The sequence below is a fragment of the Gadus macrocephalus genome, chromosome 19 (genome assembly GCF_031168955.1).
Source record: "Gadus macrocephalus chromosome 19, ASM3116895v1".
Taxonomy (NCBI): domain Eukaryota; kingdom Metazoa; phylum Chordata; class Actinopteri; order Gadiformes; family Gadidae; genus Gadus; species Gadus macrocephalus.
Genome location: NC_082400.1, coordinates 4,869,654 through 4,889,809, shown reverse-complemented (window position 1 = coordinate 4,889,809; position 20,156 = coordinate 4,869,654). Strand labels below are relative to the sequence as shown.

Sequence of the window (20,156 nt, the reverse complement as noted above, 5' to 3'; positions counted from 1 at the left end):
CCTTTTATCAAAGGGGTTCTCAAATGTTGACCCTCAGTCACCTATTGCATCACTTCCTTTAGGGCTTCGGCCTCCTAATTGATCATTATAGTATAATTGAATGCCCTCTTTCATATATATTATACCTCCACCACTGGGACGTGGCAACAATTCTCCAAATCCATATGGGGGGGATGCTTGTGGACAGTAGGGGTGTATACTCGACATAAATAGGAAGCAAACTCATCTCACAAATGAGTAATGACATCTCACAAATACTTATTTAATAAATTGTTTCAATTTATAATAATCCAAAATCCAATGGCAAAACCCGTTGGCTTTTTGTCGAGGGAATCCAGGGCGACGCTCACTTCCGGGTTGGCCAACATACGTCATCCCTCCACCACTCTACTGTAAAAACACATGTTCAAGTTGAATGAGAATAATAATAATAATAATTCTGCCATAGTATTTATTTAAGGGGGGGGGGGGGATACAAGTCTTTTGGCCATTTGTAGTGTTGATCAGCAGAGAAATAATTTGTCCGCAAAGACGGTGACGTCGCTTAGCAACGGTAGACGCTGGGGTAGACAAGTCACCGGACTACTACCCATGCAAGTGAACGGAGCGTTACACGGCATTGAGAAGACCCGTGTAATAAAGGCCTATAATATTTCTGTTTATGGCATAGATTTCTCCTCAGATTAGGCCAATAAACCAATGGTAAAATAAAAATAAAAACGCTCGATCAAAGGCCCGGCCCGAGTATAGTGGTGGGAAATATCGGCCCGACCCGGCCCGAGAATCTAAACACTGACTGGAACTATTTAGCAGGTGTCTGTAGGGCTATATCAGGAGTTAATTCACGCACTGCAGCCAATCAGAATCAGAGTATTCCCCCAGACCGTGGTCTAAACAATATTATTCACGAGTTATAAACAACCCCTACACATCAATATTAATGATAACCCTGTGGAAATTGCCATAAGTGAGAGACACAATTTCGCACGTTGAGCACACAGTTGTGTGACTCGTTTATTTAGTAAGAGAGAAACAGGAAATCAAAACGTGCTGAAGGTAAACAAATCCCGCATGGGCTCTGACGTCATGAGACGCTCGTAATCCTTAAAAGGGACATCGATCCCTGAACCACCAAGACAGTAAACGACATGCCTAACACAATTGAAAGAACAACACATAACAAAATACTGTAAAATAAAATAAACATCAAGACATACAATTCTAAAAAGAACAGATGAAGCAGCTACCCTTTTTTCCTTTGCGGTTTGCCTACAGAGCAGCGCACCTGCATTTAATATAGGCCTATCCGTGTATTGTCACAATTTCTCAGTATCAAAGGTGAAAGTAGAAACGGGTGGCCAAAATCTGTCATATTGTTAGTTATCACAGACAATTTTAAGTAGAAACGGGTGGCCAAAAGCTGTCATTTGTTAGTTATCACAGACAATTTTCAACAATGAATGATCTGTACGGAGCTCCATAAGGGACATTAGGGAGAACACTCCCGGACAGAACCTTAGTTTGGAAGTCATGCTTGGTGACACGACAAATAGCCTACTTCCAATTGAAATACAAAATTTAGAAAATAGGCCTACGTGTCCCTGATCACGTTTCAATAGATTAAATAACGTGACAGTGTCACGTATTTTCGTGAGACCATACCCGTACTTCCATGAGTATACTTAAAGGAAGTATACTATCCGCACTATCTACTACGTTATTTTTTCAGATGTGAGTGCTGTTCCAAATCGAGTACTCCGTGGTGCACTAACCGGAAATTACGATCACGACTGCCGCCGTGGCTACTCCCCCGCAATAAACATCCCGCTTTGAACGGTGAACTCTTTACGCCTAGCAGCTATAAAAACTATAAAAACTACAAAATGACTCTATTAATGCAGGCTATGTGGAAAATGCGCCGACTTTGTATCAGCCTGGCTCCGCCTCTTCCGCTACGTAGCTAAGATGGCTGCCGTTGAGTACGGGGAGTGTCCTTCGATCCACACTTCAGGATTAGCCCGTTTTGAGTACGGCATCCGGGTCCTTGAAGTATACTTCTTTTCACCGGATCTTACTCAAATTTTGGCTAGTAAGTACGGACAGTACGGGTATTGGAACACGGCACAGGTTCGAGCGTGTGCATGGGTTGAATTGCGTGTGTCTCACGCCGAATGCATGAGACATGAGAGCCCTGTATTTACGTGACACAAACCAGCACCGCAAACGTTCTCTCCCGCTTGAGATGACGTCTTTCTTTATAGGTTCATGGGTCTGATTCGCAGATTTCCCATGCTTATATCCCCGAAGATTCTCGGGCATCTTCGACAATTTGGCTATAGATTGTCTCATTACACGCTAAATAATATAATTATAGCCTAATTATATATATAGCCTATACATATATATAGGCAATATATATAATTAGGCAATATATATATATATATACATATAGCATTTGTGGTTTTGGCATAAGAATAACTAGGGTGCACTGTACTATCTGCGCACACCCTTTCTGAAGCCTCTCTCTCGCTCTCTCTCTCTCTCTCTGTCCCTCCCTCTCTCTTTTTCTCTCTCTCTCGTACCGTTTTGTGGAGCACGTTAATTGTCTTAGAACGCTCCCATTCAGAATGCATTGATTTACATTTCGTTCTGTGTAACACGCAAAAAGTCGGACTATCGTGCTCTGGAACATGCTTCAATAGATTAATGTTTGTGTGCGGATCACGGCACGTGCAAAGTGGCTTTAGTTAACTTTATGCAAACGAGCGCGTCTTGCAGTGGCGAGGCCACTGCTGTTTGTGGGCGTCACAACGGGGTAGATTAGCAGAGATGTGCAAATTTGGTGTGCTGTACGGCAGTTAAGAGTCGTTTATCTCTGGAGAATAGATAGCTAGTAGGCTTGAGTGTAAATAGTGTTCAGCAACCCTGGTTACCCATGGCGGATGAAAGGGAGGTATAACTTTGCTAAAAACAACCTGTGGCATTCGTCTAACGTAAGTGTGATTGTTCACTGATGCTTTGGAAATAGCCTACGCCCGTGCTATATATATAGTAAAATGCTCTGTAAATGGTGATGTAGAAGCATTACTTGTGTAGTGTGTCATGTTCTTGAGGTAAAGAGCCATGGATGAAAGTGATGTAGTAATGGAGAAAAGTGGCTGCTTTGGGTCTGAGTGCGAGTTAAGCTGCCCACTGCTGCTCAGTTTTACGAGGCCCAAGCTAGGTTGACTGGGGCGGGTGGCATTGAGGTGCCCTCCTCTATGATGATGGTCAAAGAGCTGTTCTGTTTATGGGATCAGTTTAGGTTGGAGAAGGAAGAGAGAGAGTGTTGGGAGCGACACGAAAGAGAGAAATTAGAGCTTGAGAAGGAGGAGAGAGCAGAACTTCAAGTTGGAGAAGCTGAGATTGGAGGTAGAGATGGTAGCTAGGGAGAAAAGTCTGCAGTCTGAACCCCCCTTTAATCTGAACTCTGCCAAGGGTTGTCGGTTCTATCAGGAGGACGTTGACGTGTTCTTTGAACGAGTGGCAATATAATTATTCTGGCTATGTCCCTGTTTGGCACTGATGATGCAGCGTGACCTCGTAATTAGGGCATTTTGCAGACGCTTTTATCCAAAGCGTCTTACATCGGTTAATAGACGCGTCGACACACCGACGCGACGGCAGAGTCAACCTTGCAAGGAAACAGCCAGCTCGTCAGGAGCAGTTAGGGTTAAGTATCTTGCTCAGGGACACATCAACGCTAGCTAGGAAGAGCTGGGGATCGAACTAGCAACCTTTCGGTTACAAGACAATCTACCTCCTGAGCTAAGCCGACTGGTAGGTAAAGCTCAGCATGCATTTGCTTTGCTAGACATCTCCCTTGCTCTGGGCTTTGATTCTGTAAAGGAGGCAGTGTTAGCAGCATATGGGGGGATTTCCTGACGAATATCGTAGGAAGTTTAGGTCGTATAGGCGAAAGGTGGGAGCATCTCACCTCGACCTGTACCGTAGGCAACAGATTCTCATGACATGTTGGTTACAACAACTTCGGTGAGGTAGCCCTCTATTCTTGAATCGTCCGAATTCCTTGTCTGCAGTATACATTCTACGAGATCGACAACTTCTAGACCTTCTGTAAACTCGTTAATCATCATGGAGGCTGCATCTAATACAATGGCCATTCTTTTCTCCATTTGTTTGTTTAATTTGATTACAGTTTAAAATAAACTTTTAGAACGTTGTCTAAAAATCGTTAAAATTGTATTGCTTAAGTCAACGCGCTCGCTGCGAATGTTCGCAGATTCTGAACAAACCTCTGATGTCCTCCCAAATTGAGGATGTTGTGGGTCTAGTTTTAGGACTGTTTAATGTCCTACCCAGGGCTGTTAAAGACGACCCTGGGTTGAAACAGTTCCCAGTACATGTGTTAGAGTTAGCGGGTGACAGGCAGGCAGGTAGGACCCAATAGCAGACAGTTCAGGTAAAAGAAAATGTATTAGCTCCAAAAAGGCAAAAAGGCAAGAAACACCGAGAACACCCAGGACACAACTCACCACAATGATACGACAAGGAACAAAGGAAAAACAAGGGTTTAAATACAAAACACAGGGCACTCAACGAGGAACAGCTGAAACACATTAGGGGAGCAGAAATCCCACAGGAGGGAAACACGACGTTGACACTGGAACAGCTGCACCAAATGAAACAACAATCTTACAGTTTGTCTCCTCAGTATCGTGTCGTCGTACAGCAATAATTGGACCATTTGCTGGAGATCGGTGCTATTGAGCCCACTGTAAATGAGTGGAGCTCCCCAGTTGTCTTTTTGGAGAAAGGAAGCGGGTACTTGCTGTTTTGACTACAGATATGTCAATGCTATGACAGGCACCGATGCATGCCGTGGGTCTTATCACTCCCCTCACCCCCTTCTTCCTAGAACGCTAAGCCCATAACACTTAAAATAAAAAAATCTCATAGATGTCTTTTGGATATTTTTTCAGAAATTCTATTTAATATAGTATTTATATTTAGGAAATATCAATATATTATCTGGATATTGTACCTTTTTTGTTTACTGGCCACAATACTGGAGATTTCTGAAACAGTGGCAGAAAGGTAACCTAGTACACTTTACTTTTTAGATTTTGAAGTCAGTTATTTTGTTTATCTCTCTGTCTAATATTCAATTGAGTTGTTTCAACCGCAGGTAGAATACTATGCACCAATCCTTGTATCGTGAACTCAAGTCGTTATTCCTATTATTTTAGCTTGATCATGACACATGGATGTATTTTAATGGACAGGAAGGTCAGCCGGTCAACGCCCTGTTTGGCTTTTTTTCTCTGGATACATTCAGTGATATGGAAACTTTCCTATTATGCAGGGTGTCCATGGTATGCTGGTTGTGTCAACATTAGTTGCAGTTCAAGTGTCCTAAACGTTTATGAGGATATTGTCCGGCTGCTCTTTGAACGTGTCAGAAGCATCAGTTCAGCCGCAGGAGTTTCATCACCTTTCAGGGTTTCACCTCCAATAAACCCATTTAATTAATCCCACTTCCACTGTCGTCTGCGCTTGCCTCCAGCTTTCTGATGTCTGCAGATTCTTATGTCTCAACACAGGAGTGACAGCCAAACTTTTTCCATCCTTTATTCAAAGTATTTACCAACTTTTATTTCTATCTTTCTATATATATATATATATATATATATATAATTTGATTAAATCAAATAAAGTTATTAGAAGGTTGTCTTAGGACAGCATTGGTATTTAAGTGCATGGATACAATATGAATGATACAACTTGAATGATCTAACAGTACAACATTTCATCATACAACGGAAAGAAAAGAGGAAACTGGAAACACTGACTTCAAGTTGTGACTTCTTGTTTAAACACTACACACACATTTTCCCATGCCAACCTTTTATTAGATTAAACATTGATACACAATATGAGACAGATATATAAATGTTTTCAAGCTGGTCTTGTTAAACCAGGGCCATTATTCCCTGAAAGGGGCGAGGAAGGTGCATGATGCAGCATAACATGGTGGAGTGACAAAGGCAGAGTACACAGGCGGGAAAAAACAGCTCCTAAACAATGATAAACTAGTAAGATAATCAGTCCTGATATTAGACCCAATATTAGACTGAAACAAATACATTTCATTAAAAAAGTATAATCAAAAAGGGTGTTCAGTGTGGATGACTGAAGCAGCCTCACCTGGCACAACAAACTTCTACAATAAATTGTCTTTCAACATTTTTCCTTTACATTTAGCGCATTTAGAAGATATTTTCATCCAATGTGGCCTTCAGTGGTTCAATCACACATTCATCATCACGCACTGACGAGGGGGTCAACAATGCAAGGCGACCACTAGCTCGTCGGGAGGTGTTAGGGTTGGGGCTCATGAGACCTGCACACTGCACTGTCTTCAGGAGCATTCTTTCTTACTGTCAACCTATATTGGTATTTAAAAAGAGGATAGGCCTATATATTGGTTAAGAGAAACAGCAATGGGGAATATAGTGAAAATGGTAATATAGTGAAAATCGTTATCTTGTAAGCAACTCAGTCGTCAGACATTCTGAATACCTTTATTACGTAGTTATTACACTACTGTGTAATAGGATGATTATAATGATTATACTGAAAAGGGAATTTCCCAATCTACCTCACATTGTCTTCAACCACCCTGCCAGCGTTCCCTAACCTAAATATGATAATCTAGGACTAGGAACCCAGTGAAAATACTCACTCTGGGATGATGTGTAGTCGCTGTCCCAGGCAGCAGGGCTCAAGACTAACATTTATACTAACTTTTTAATTTGTTGGCACCAAATGTCACGTACCATCCATCTGTGTGATACATTTTAAAAGAATCACTCACTTCAAACAAAATGTCAATGTTTTTATCGCATAGGTGGTCTTTTTTTTTCTACCGCCAACGCTAAGACATCTTTCCTCACAGAAGACCTATTAAGGCTCCTCCTCCTATATCAAAAAGTTCTACCTGTAATAACAGGCTGCTAAGGTGAAGCATGCATGCAAACAATCTGTGACACTCATTAGATACATTATATTTGAACACAAACATTTGATAGAACTTAAAAACAACATAAACATAAAATATTAATACAATAATCAACAAGCAACCATGTTTATTGAACATGTTGTCCTGCACATTTAAACTGGATTATTTGGTCATTATATCCTCATTTATATTGATGTGAAGGGACAGGTAGGGAAGGCTTTTATAGCTTTATATAGTGTCTAGAACTTTACAGACAGCATTTAAACTGAATACAGTGTTCTGCAGTGTAACTTGTAATGCAGTGCACTGAAAACATTGATCATGCGGTCTAAATTATCATGGAGGTGATTAGCAGATTACCAGTCACGGCTTTTTGGGAATCAGGTATTCAAGTTATAATTTCATGTTACCTGTTTTTCGTGAGTTTAATATGGTTTTCTCTTCACCCCAGGATCTCCAACCACTTACCTACCTGCCTACCTTCTTCTGGTTCATCTGCCCGTCTACCTGCCTGTAACGCTGCCGGCGTTCCCGTCTACCTGCCTGTAACGCTGCCGGCGTTCCCGCCTACCTGCCTGTAACGCTGCCGGCGTTCCCGCCTACCTGCCTGTAACGCTGCCGGCGTTCCCGTCTACCTGCCTGTAACGCTGCCGGCGTTCCCGCCTACCTGCCTGTAACACTGCCGGCGTTCCCGCCTACCTTCCTGTAACACTGCCGGCGTTCCCGTCTACCTGCCTGTAACGCTGCCGGCGTTCTTGTCTACCTGCCTGTAACACTGCCGGCGTTCCCGCCTACCTGCCTGTAACGCTGCCGGCGTTCCTGTCTACCTGCCTGTAGTCTCGCAAAGCCAGACCAAACTACAGCAAGTAGAATGGTCTGGAGCCACGCTACCTCGAGCCGTCTATCCGTGGGGAAACTGGGCGGGCCTGTTTTTATTTCTTTAAACCAATCACAATCGTCTAGGGCGGGGCTAAGCCCGGGAAGCAGCAGCGGTGTCCATGCAAAATAGAACATCTTTCTTCCTCAGCAAATGCTGTTAGCAAATCTTTTGCAGTTCTTTGCAATTTTCGACGGAAAGAGCCAAACATGCCAACTTTACAGCGCCGTCAAAGTCCTCTTCAAAACTCGCCATGCTGCCTAGTTTCAGAGTTTGAGGGGGAGCACAATACGGGAACGCCAGCAACCGGAAGGGGAGGAGTCGCGGCCAAATCCGACGCTAGGCAATAGACGCTGTCCACTTCCGTTCAGCCAGACTAACCTGCCTGTAACACTGCCGGCGTTCTCATCTACCTGCCTGTAACACTGCCGGCGTTCCCGCCTACCTGCCTGTAACGCTGCCGGCGTTCCTGTCTACCTGCCTGTAATTCTGCCTGTGTTCCCGTCTATCTGCCTGTAACACTGCCGGCCTTCCTGTCTATCTGCCTGTAACCAGTGTTGTGCCTGAACGCGTTCATTGAACGATAGTTCATGAACTCGTTCATATTTTCGGCGAATGTGAACTGAACGTACTGTATTACTGCCTGATGACCGTTGCTGTGAACTCGTTCATTCTGGTGTCTGTGAACGGAATGCTCACTCGGTTTAACTTCGTTCAATAGGGGGGTTATTTGTTTATCAACAGGGCGGATGCGTGCGCAGAATGAGAACATTTGTTTGACCGGTTGCCATGGTTATCTGTGTGGTTAATTTGCAGTTGCGGTGTTGTCAGCTTACTGTTACATTAAACTGTAATCAGAAAATGGGGTTATATGCTATAGACCTATAGTATCTGTGGTATGAAGGCTGGGACGAATTTAAAATTATAAATATGTACAATTTATGTTGAAAGTATAGACCGTCCCGATTCCCATTGAAACGAATGACGCAGTGATTATTCTTCAAAACGAGAGCTGTTGAATTGTGAAAAAGGAATTAAACTGTAATCAGACAACGCGGTTATATGCTGTAGAGTAGACCCTATTATCTGTGGTATAAAGGCTGAGACGAATTTCGAATCATAATTATGTACAATCCATAACGTTAGCTCTCAAGCTCATAGCTCAGCGGACTAAAATACCTCCTAGAATCATTGCTTGTTGGCCGTAAACGGAAAGGGGGGCTGTTTGTCGTCAATTCGCTCGGTTCTCCGACTCAACAGTGGGGCTAGAACCGAGCGAAAAGACTACAACCAAATGTGAAGACCCCCCTTTTCCGTTTCAGGCCAACGAACAATGTGTCAACCAACAGAAATCAATGGGGTTTACAAAATGCGATAGAAACTGTATTTCGCTACGATGCTTGATTCAACCACTCTATTTCATCCTAAACAAAACACAAAGTGGGCTCAATGTTCAAAATACCGGAAAAAAATAATGTCTCACAGCAACATATTGAAAGAAAGAACTATGAACTAGTTAATTTTTTGGAACTATGAACTAGTTAATTTTTTGGAACTGTGAACTTAGTTTAAAATGTTGAATTATGAACGTTCAACTGAACTAGTTCATTTTAAAATTTGTGAACTGAACTTTGAACTTTGAACTAGTCCACGCAGAAGGTGAACTTTCCCAACACTGCCTGCAATGCTGCCGGCGTTCCTGTCTCTATTATGTCCTCAGTAAAGAATTTAAACTAATGCCTTCAGGGCGGCGCTACTGTTCAATCAGGACAAGAACAATGAGGTACTCCCACTCTTTTATCCCTGCAACCGTCAGGTTACTAAATGATGACAAAAGTCAGGAGTAGGTGGAGAGCACACCAGTGTTGCTGGGTGTTTCCGGGGGCAGGGTGGTTGTTACTGACAGGCTGAAATGAATTGTGAGTTAAATGTGTGTGTTGGACTGCCTTTGATATATGTTTTTGTCTACCTCCTATTGCTATTTATTGTATTTATTAAGTAATTTATTATGTGAGACTGGAAACTGTGAACGAAATTGCCCATTTTGGGATTAATAAAGTTTTTCTAATCTAATCTACCTGCCTTCCTGCCTTTCCATCTCCCTCAGCTTTCCTACCGTCCTCATTCCCCATTTCCCCTACAATAAACCCCTGGTACCCCCGCGTTTTGGAATGAACAGCTGAACCTCACATCTAACCCTCTGTTAGCTGTGCCTTGTCGATAGCCAATATAATCTAAGAAAGAAAGACAAAGTCCTACAGAATAGCTGTAACGCTGCCTGCCTTCCTGTCTACCTGCCTGCAACGGTAATAGCTTTTATCCAAAGTTAGCAGCTAGGGTTCAGTGCTCAGGGTCACTTCAACGCAGCTAGGAGGATCTGTGTGTGTTACTACAGCTTACATAGGGTCGCTGAGGAACCAGTGCACAATAAATCAAACCCAGGGTAGAGGTCCTGGGTGAATGTGGACTCGAAGGTGTGGATGTGTGTCAGTGTGTCTTTAGCTACACCTGGGGAAACTCTGTAGAAGGACAGAGTGCCAGCAGGCCGGTCCAGATACACTCCTACTCTCTTAGAGCCAGCGGGGGGGAGACGTATGTCTGTTTGTCTACCGTTGTACCAGGCACAGTAACGATCACCATGAAATTCAAGACTCCAGGACTTCGATCCAAGCCTGTTGTCATAGCCCTTTCGGCTCCTGGTGATTCTTACTTTGTGGGTCACAACTATCAAAACCACTCCTTTGCAAAGTACCTCCCAGTAACTGCGGCCAGTCAGAACCTCTCTACACAACACCTTCCTAAAGGTTTGCTTTGTGTGATCAGGATACTCTTCAACAAGCGTCACCTCTCTGTCCCCAGACAGAGAGAGTCTTCTGTTGGCCGTGTTTGGGTCCAGTGTGAGATCACAGGCATCTGAAAAGAGAACAAGACACTATTAGGGGGCTGAAATTAGACAACTATCCAACCAGCAAAGTGTCAGCCATATCATGGAGTCTGATTTTTTAAGCAAATAATTATTCAGTTATTCAAATAATGTGAATAACATTATTATTAATATGAACTAAACCACTACATGAATATAATATTATTATTAATATTAATATTAATAATAATGATACAAATAACCAAATGCTAATAATTGTGCACTACTACTACCAATAATAATTATAATATACTCAAAATAATTAATTATATCACTTAAAAATGGATAGATGATTAACGTTTATTTTTTATTAAATTTGCTCTTGTAGTATTAATATTATTGTTAATATTATTAATAACATTCAAATTAGCTTCAGCAACAGGTTTGGTTGCATGATGCTGGAAACATCAACAGATATTTGAGAGTTTTTTATTAACAGTTCAATGAAGATCCATGATGTCAACCATCATCTTCATCCCCAGCAGTGGCGTCACTAGGCTGTTTCATTATTTATTTAGCCCCGAATCTCATTTAGTCTAGTCTAGTCCATCTAGATAGTCCTTCTGGCAAGAGAATAAACGATTTAAAAACATAACCAGACTGTTTACCTCAAGTAAATTAACCTATCCTATCTCCAGTCATATATATATATATATATATATATATATATATAAATATATATATATACATATATATATGTAAGGTCTGTCTCACTTGTATTCATTTGACTCTGAAATAACTTGAATGGAACTTTGGATTTCTGGGGACAAGCAGCACAGCAGTCAGGAAGCTATAATAAACGTATTTTGTGTATTTCTGTAAAGCATTATGAAAAAATGTGCATGCGCAATAAAGCAAACAAATTTTTGCCGCACGCGCATTCCCTCTGGGCTAAGCCCCGGATATTTCAGAAACCTAGAAACGCCCCTGATTCCCAGTAGTATTTGAACCAATGTCACTTAATGCTTTGTGGATGGACTGAATAGTTAGTGTATGGTGAGAATAATCAAACTAATGTGACTCTTACACTTCATTAGGGCTGGTTTCAGTACTCGCTCTTCACAGTGCATCATTCTGGGGGGTAAACAGATGGAGAGCAGCAAACTGAAATATTGACACTATGACCTGATGTATTCATTGGTTTGCAAGCAAAATGTATACAATATTATCATTATTATTAACAGCATAATAGGGAGAACATGGCAGTCCATTCTAATCCTAGGAGGAGATATTGGCACTGAGCTGTCCTCTCCTATACCTGAGAGTTTCAAGTTTCCACGATGGATCCTCCAGTCCAGCAGAGAGCAGGGTGAATCCTGAGTCTCCTGGATGATTGTAGCTCAGGTCTAGCGCTTTCAGGTGCGAGGGGTTAGAGCTCAGAGCTGTGGCCAGAGAATCACAGCCTCCCTGTGTGACCAAGCAGCCAGACAACCTACACACACACAAACACACAGTCATGAATCTGTTTCATGAATAATGATTTACTATTTCATAATCACCTGTTCGGGTAAAACTGACCAGAGAGTTTCCAGTGTACACTGTGGACTCCTCAGTCCAGCAGAGAGCAGCTTCACTCCTGAATCCTTCAGATCATTGGTACTCAGGTCCAGTTCTCTCAGACTGGAGGAGTTGGATCTGAGAACTGAGGCTAGAGCTCTGCAGCATTTCTCTGACAGATTACAGCCAGTCAGCCTAAAATCAACATGAAGGTATTATCAACCCTTAATGGCTATTTTGGCCATTTAGCTATAATTCATATTCCACATAAAAAAAGATTAACCATATTAACGCAATGTATTCTTTTATTCAGCACAACCTCATCTATATTGCCGGACCAATTAATCCTTCCCTTTGAGATACCGATTCAATGCACAGGGCATTTAAGCAAATATTTTGAAAAAAAGATAAATAGATATGACTTCAAAATTTAAATTATATCATTTGGAACAAACGGTTTGGAATCAATTAAATCTATGTCTAAGGCAAAAACATCATGATATAAAAGTTTGTTTGAGAATGGAATGGATTTGGGACTGTAGTCTTATGGAAGGACGGGTTGGACTTGCCGATCGATTGTGTTTGGATTGGTTGTCCAAAATCCTGTGCTATAGAACAACACAATCTATCGCCCCTAGCAAATGTGTGTAGAACCCGAAGCATCTAAACGTCTGCGACACCGCCATATTGGAGAGCCCAAGACTAGCCTGTAAAGAAATACAAGTGAACGGGGGAGCTAAGCATGTTTGTTTTCTCACTCCCAAACACATGAACCTTGAATAAAATGACTCATTGAATTGGGTTGACAGATGTAAACGTTATAGTGCTTTCTATCCAGAATGACCGGAGACACCTTTACTGTTTACGGGCCAGTCTCTGACTCTCCAATATAGCGGCAACGTTGATGTACGGCAAGGCCAATGCAGAGTCTATGTATATATGTCTACGTATATCCATAACGTTACTTTTTTACAATTATTTTCAGTCATAGACATGACAAAGTAATACCGACGGATGGATAGACAGGGATGGGTTAACCGCCGTCACCGACACGCCAGACCCAAATGATGCAACCCTCTCTTCCACCTGAGCCACTGCTGTTACACCACAATAAAAAATTCACAATCATGGCCCCATTCTGCTCTTTTTAAAGAAAAGGTTACATCAAGGATGTTTCTCATCTAAATAAGCATCTTATAGTATTAGTTATTATATTGAACATATTAAATGCTACTGATTTCATCAAACTAGCATATTTAACCGCACATTAAATATAACTGACCTTAGACTTTCCAGTCTACAGTGTGGACTCCCCAGTCCAGCAGAGAGCAGCTTCACTCCTGAATCCTGCAGATCATTGGTACTCAGGTCCAGCTCTATCAGACTGGAGGAGCTGGAGCTGAGAACTGAGGCCAGAGCTTCACAGCATCTCCCGGACAGATTACAGCCTTTCAGTCTTGTGAATATAAATACATATTTCATATTTAAAAGGATGACAGACTCTGAAAAATCCAGCGACTATTAACTTTTTTTTAGGACACAACTCAGATCCTTCCGCCATAAACACTGCAAAAACTTTCTCCGTCCTGACCTCTCCTCTCTGCCAATCACATGTTTCCCTGTTCATCAAACAACAGAGAATCAAAATAAAATTCTCAAAGAAGCCTATAACAAATACGTTTTATGTGTTGAGTTGTTGCTATACAAACTATGTAGCAACAACTAAACGTTGTATTATTGCAGAATTATTTAGTCTTGTAAATATTGATTTTTTTTTTTACTTTGACTATATTTTAGATTGCTACTGTTTTATACCTATGTCAAATCTTCAGATATAATATGTTGTACACAACAAGTACAATAAAACTGACCTGAGAGTTTCCAGTCTACAGTGTGGACTCCCCAGTCCAGCAGAGAGCAGCTTCACTCCTGAATCCTGCAGATCATTGGAACTCAGGTCCAGTTCTCTCAGACTGGAGGAGCTGAAGCTGAGAGCTGAAGACAGGGCTTCACAGAATCTCTCGGACATATGACAGCCATTCAGCCTGAACAATAGATAAGAACATGTTAGATCCCTCAATCTTTTATATTAAATAAATGCTTGTTCTGTAACCTGGATATTGATTTGAATGTCCAGTAAACAGTGCTACATTGGTAAGGGATAATCCAAGACAAGGTGTGCTGTCATCAAAAAAGAATGAACTACAGGGTTATAAATTAGTGGATTATCTTGCTAATATCACAGGCATTTTCAAATCTCTAAAATAAATGATAGTTAATATGATAGATGATAGTTAATATATGTATGTGGTCAGTGCACCTACAGAGATGTTTTGGAGGCTTTGATCACTGGCAGCAGCCTGAGAAGACCCTCCTCTGAAGCAGAGTAGTTCTTCAGGTCAAACACGTCCACTTCTGATGACAGTAGGATGAAGGCCAGAGCTGACCACTGAGAAGGGGAGAGAGATTTTCTGGAGAGACTTCCTGATGTCAGGTACTGCTGGATCTCTTTCACTAGAGAATGGTCGCCCAGCTCATTCAGACAGTGGAACAGATTAATGCTTCTCTCTGGAGAAAGATCTCCACTTATCTTCTCCTTGATGTAACTGACGATTCCATGATTGGTCTCTGGGATGCTTCCTGTCGGTCCAAGCAGGCCTTGTACGAGAATCTGATTGGTCTCCAGAGAGAGGCCCAGGAGGAAGCGGAGGAACAAGTCCAGGTGTCCGTTTTCACTCTGTAAGGCCTGGTCCACAGCACTCTGGCAGAGGAGCAGGAGATCCTTTGCCTCAGAGGCTGGTGGTTTTTCTGAGAGCAGATTGACACCAGTTTTGATGAAGGACAGAAAGACATGAAGGGCAGCCAGAAACTCCTGGATGCTCAGATGGACAAAGGAGAACACCTTGTCATGGTTCAGCTCATAATCCTCTTTAAAGATCTGGGTGAACACTCCTGAGTACACTGAGGCTGCTTTGACAGGAATGTTACACTCGGCCAGGTCTGCCTCGTAGAAGATCAAGTTGCCTTTCTTCAGCTGGGAAAAAGCCAGTTCTCCCAGAATAACAATGATCGCTCTAGTACTCTCTAAATGCAGATCTTTTCTCCAATGATACTTCCTGTCCCCTTTTATGTATTGCACCCTCAGGAGGTGGATATACATCTGAGTTAGGGTATTGGGTATCCTTTCTCCTCTCCTGGATGATCTGAAGAAGTCCTCCACAACTGTAGCAGTGACCCAACAGAAGAGTGGGATGTGACACATGATGTGGAGGCTTCGTGATTTCTTGACGTGGGAGATGATTGTGCTGGCCAGCTTCTCCTCTCTGAATCTCTTCCTGAAGTACTCCTCCTTCTGTGGGTCGGTGAACCCTCTCACCTCTGTCACCATGTCAACACAGTTAGCAGGGATCTGATTGGCTGCCGCCGGGCGTGTGGTTATCCAGATACGAGCGGAGGGAAGCAGGTCGCCCCTGATGAGGTTTGTCAGCAGCACGTCCACCGAGGTGGACTTTGTGACATCAGTCAAGATCTCGTTGTTCTTGAAGTCCAGAGGAAGTCGACACTCATCCAGAGCATGAAAAATGAAGACAACTTGGTGCTGGTCGTTTTGGCAGATTCCTGCTTGTTTGGTGTCAATAAAGAAGTAATGAAGTAGTTCCACCAAGCTGAACTTTCTATTTTTTAATAAATTCAGCTCTCTGAATGGTAAGGGAAATGTGAAGTGTATGTCGTGGTTGGATTTGCCTTCAGCCCAGTCCAGAGTGAACTTTTGTGTCAAGATGGTTTTACCAATGCCTGCAACTCCAATTGTCAATATTGTTCTGATCTTCAGTTTTTTTTGTCCATGTTTGAGTTTAAAGAGGTCTTCACATTTGATTGTTTTTTCCTCTTTGGCTGGTCTCCTGTAATTTTTTTCAGTCAGTCTGACCTCATGCTCCTGGTTGACCTCTCCACTGCCACCCTCTATGATAAAGAGCTCTGTGTAGATCTCGTTCAGAGGTGTTTGCTTTCCTGGTTGAACTAATCCCTCAAACACAGGCTGGGTCTTTATCTTCAAAGTATTCTTGAATCTAGCCAGAGCAGGATGTTCTGCAGGTTCTGCAGGAAGAACACTCTGGAAAAGAACAAACATTGATGAGAACATCACTCTGAACTAACTGAGGACATCAGATCCCTAATGTCCTATGGCTAGAACAGACATCCTGCCTGATTACGACCTTACTACAGTGTCACTTGTTTTCTATAGGAGTGTTTCCCCTATATGCATTGAGCAGCGGCGCACCGCCGCTACTAGATTGTAAGCGGCACTGCAAAATAAATAATTGCCTAAATAATTTCAAAAAAAGGGCTGCCAAGGGATCCTGACTGTGACCAAATGGTCACATTTTGCGACCAAAATGTGAGAGTATGCGACAGAATTAGTAATTTTTAAACTTTAAACGGGGAAGGGGCGCGTCAACGAATCTGGAATCTGTAGCAGACCACTGAGTGTGAGAAGGATAGGGAATGGCCACTGTTTGTGGCTAATGTGTGGAGGGGGAGGGTCCTAGAGATTAAATATCTAGCATCCGTAAACGTCTTTGTGAGAAGGAGAAAGAGTTCACAACCTGCTACGTGTGTTTGAACAATTCGCAAAATATTGACTCGTTCTTCCGACCTGCAGCTAGTTTACCAGTGCCAGAGTCCTGCACGGTTCTTATTTTGCAAACCCGCACCCGCCCGTACCCCTAATGCTTAAACCCGCATTCGACCCGTGTTCCGACAGTAGCGCGAATTACATTCCGCACCCGACCCGACCCGCTATAAATTTATATTGACGCCTGGCCTGCACTCTAAGGAAAATTTGACACATTAGATGGAACACCGGGGAATTAAACCATCTGGTGTTTGGCCTGGTGCCATAGATTGCAGTGCAAAAAGTGAAAAAAGTTAGTCTGGAGCCCTGAAGTTCAAGGCACATTTGCACAATGATCTGGGGACTCATTTATAACCGTTGCGTACGCACAAAACGGGGCTGAAAGTGGCGTACGTGACTTTCCACGCCACGGGTTTGTGATCTATAAAAAAACTAACTTGACGGGAGAATGTGTGCAGCCCTAAGCAAACTCTGACCCATGCGTACCCATGGTTTGGAGGAAAAGGAAAATTTGGCGACACAGGCGGAGTGGTGGTGAACTGAAGTCAGACAGAAGAAATGTAGACAGAGAAGAACGATTATGTTTTATCATCGCCCTTCATAAATTTAATTTCAACCCGTATCATGCATTAAATCGATGGAATCAGAATAATTGGAGTCAACTGCGTTATAACTCCAGAAACATCTCCTTAGAATAGAAATGAAAATTCAAAATCTAAATTCTCTATATTTAATCCCGTCACTCCATACTGTCCACTGACGGTGCGACTGCATGGAATAAAGCATCTGTCCAACATGTGTCAATGACATAATATTTTTATTCGACACTGTAAACACATAATCAAATGTCAATTAAATCCCAAGTGTGGAAATCCAAGCCACATACTCCTCATCACAATCGTTATATTATTGTCCATTCCTCTTGATGCTTTTCATGACAAATCAGACATTAAAAAGGGGTTATGTTCAAGAACATTTTACGTGGGTGATTACAAACTGTTTATCCAAGGTGTTCTCGTCGGTCTTATTACCGTAACCCTATAAATACAGCGGTGAGCCCCGTGCGTCATGCTGCACCATGGCACTGCTGGCACTTTTGGAGGACAATGCAAATGGCAGGATTCGGAGGGAGATGGTCTTCAGGGACCATAACAATTTATTGGTACATAAAAATATGTACCTTTATGTCAGACCACTTCTTTTTTAATTCTGGGACTGTGCGCTCCGTGCCACTGACAGAGTTCACTGCTGCAGCAACATGTTGCCACTCTGCTTTTTGTTGTTAGTGATCCCAATCCCGTGACCGCCGAACAAAACTACTTTTCGGGCCTCCACCTCACCCACAAGTGTCTTCAACCTCCGTGAAATTTCGCTTTTTTGCTTTTCTCAGTCCTTCTGCCATTGTTTCCGACAAGACATAATACTTGCATCTGAGTCTGTTTTATATGCAGATCGCATTCATGAGGTTGTTTGCATTGACCATTTATGGTTAACAAGGCGGAACGTGAAGCTGATTCAGCTGCGCACACTTGTCAGTTCCTACAGAAAAATGCGTTGTTTTTTTTGTGATTGTTGCGGCCAAAAATCCTTAATTATGCGGCACATTTTCTTAAAAGATGCGATGAAATATGCAGCACATTTATTCAATTTTATGCGATGAAATTGCGGGAACTTGCAAAAATTGCAGGAACTTGCGAAAAATGCAGCTTTTCGATGACGTTCACGTCGCGTAATTCCGTCACTTCATAATGTACCCATGGCAACAGGGGGAAATGCCTGCTGTTGTGTGAAGGAAACGCAACATTTTTTTACTTTCTGCTAAAATATATCAGACTTTTTTGCAACGAAAATGCGGGGATTATGAAATCATGCAAGCCTCGCATATTTTGAGCGGAAATCTGCAATTTATGTGGTGAAAGTGCGGCATATTTGAAAAAATACAGCCCCCGCATGAATATGCGGGCTTCGGCTGATTTTTTTTGGCTCGGATTTCTGGAGGGACTGACTTGTAGGCACTATGTGATTTATAAAGCAAAGATTGCTTAGAGGTGTGCGTACGCAGGGTTTTATAAGTCTGAATATTTTTTGGCGCACGCAAAACTTGGCTTTTGGGCGTACGTACACATTTAGTAACGATCCCAGGCACAGCTTTATAAATGAGACCCCTGGTCTTAGCAGATACCTTGACTCTGTTAGTTGTTATGTCATATGGACGCTCAATCTGTACATTTTTCCCCAGAAATCTCACCAGAAGTAACCATTTAAAGGGTTATTTTTCACATTTTTCTTCGGGGGGAGCATGCCCCCGGACCCCCCTAGTGTTACTAGGTTACCAACTCACAGCACCACTGCTACCAAAAAATCTAGGGGAAACACTGTATAGATTCAGCTTTCCAACCAGTATCAAGAATACAACTTCTGAAACAGGTTACCAAACTATCTATGGATAAACCACACAGGTTACCAAACTTTATATATATATATATATATATATATATATATATATATATATATATATATATATATATATATATATAAATATATATGATGGATTTCAGTTCCATTAGTTGCATTAGATTAACATGTGAATAGCTGTTCATGCCGATAGCCATCTCCCCGTATCTATTCTATATTTTTAGCTGTAAACAAAGTGTAGATGTTAACTGTAGTTCTGCATTTATTTCGAAATGTTTTGATTACCATTGCATTGGAAAGACACCTGAGTGACTTTCCTTACATGACTCAACGTGATGTTGAGTTGACATATCCAATTAATATTTCCCCATAGCAATTAAATATTTTAAGGCTGTTAAAGTTGCTTTCTGTAACAATTAATTTTGCATTTTTATCAGAAATTGATTATCAATACATCCTCTTTACACAGAAGTACACAAGTTACATAGTCGTGCATCAAGAGTAGTGTGTGGGGTTTTGGGCACAATTCCAGGACTAATTCTGAATTGCGCCGACTTCATTTCATGGGCCCACAAATTAAGTGGTTTGTTAATTTACAGCTCATTAAAAGGTCTTGTTGTTCATTTACACACCTTGGAGGTCTGCTCTGTTTGATCATGCTGTTCAGAATGACCACTGGTAACCTTTGACCTCTTCTGGTGTTGTCTGTTGACAAAAAAACACACAGTAAAACACACACACACACACACAAACCCAATACCCTTTTCCAACTGTTTGTTAACTTGTT

The 20,156-nt window shown here is 42.0% G+C and overlaps 1 protein-coding gene across 50 annotated transcripts in view; it reads right to left on the bottom strand.

Annotated features, from left to right (window-relative positions):
• Positions 1-5,890: 5,890 nt before the first annotated feature.
• The window catches only part of LOC132447368 (NACHT, LRR and PYD domains-containing protein 3-like), a 60,200-nt gene continuing 45,934 nt past the window's right edge, over positions 5,891-20,156 (bottom strand). For 23 of the 50 annotated variants that reach the window (XM_060038013.1, XM_060038037.1, XM_060038030.1 and 20 more), the window contains 9 exons: positions 20,002-20,074; positions 14,643-16,432; positions 14,190-14,363; positions 13,601-13,774; positions 12,340-12,513; positions 12,080-12,253; positions 11,849-11,895; positions 9,977-10,811; positions 5,891-8,391 (listed from right to left, as the gene is read on the bottom strand). In XM_060038013.1, coding sequence (XP_059893996.1) covers positions 10,288-10,811; positions 11,849-11,895; positions 12,080-12,253; positions 12,340-12,513; positions 13,601-13,774; positions 14,190-14,363; positions 14,643-16,432; positions 20,002-20,074 — 3,130 coding nt within the window. In that variant the 3' untranslated portion in view covers positions 5,891-8,391; positions 9,977-10,287. The other 27 variants (XM_060038047.1, XM_060038050.1, XM_060038057.1 and 24 more) reach the window with 20 other exon arrangements.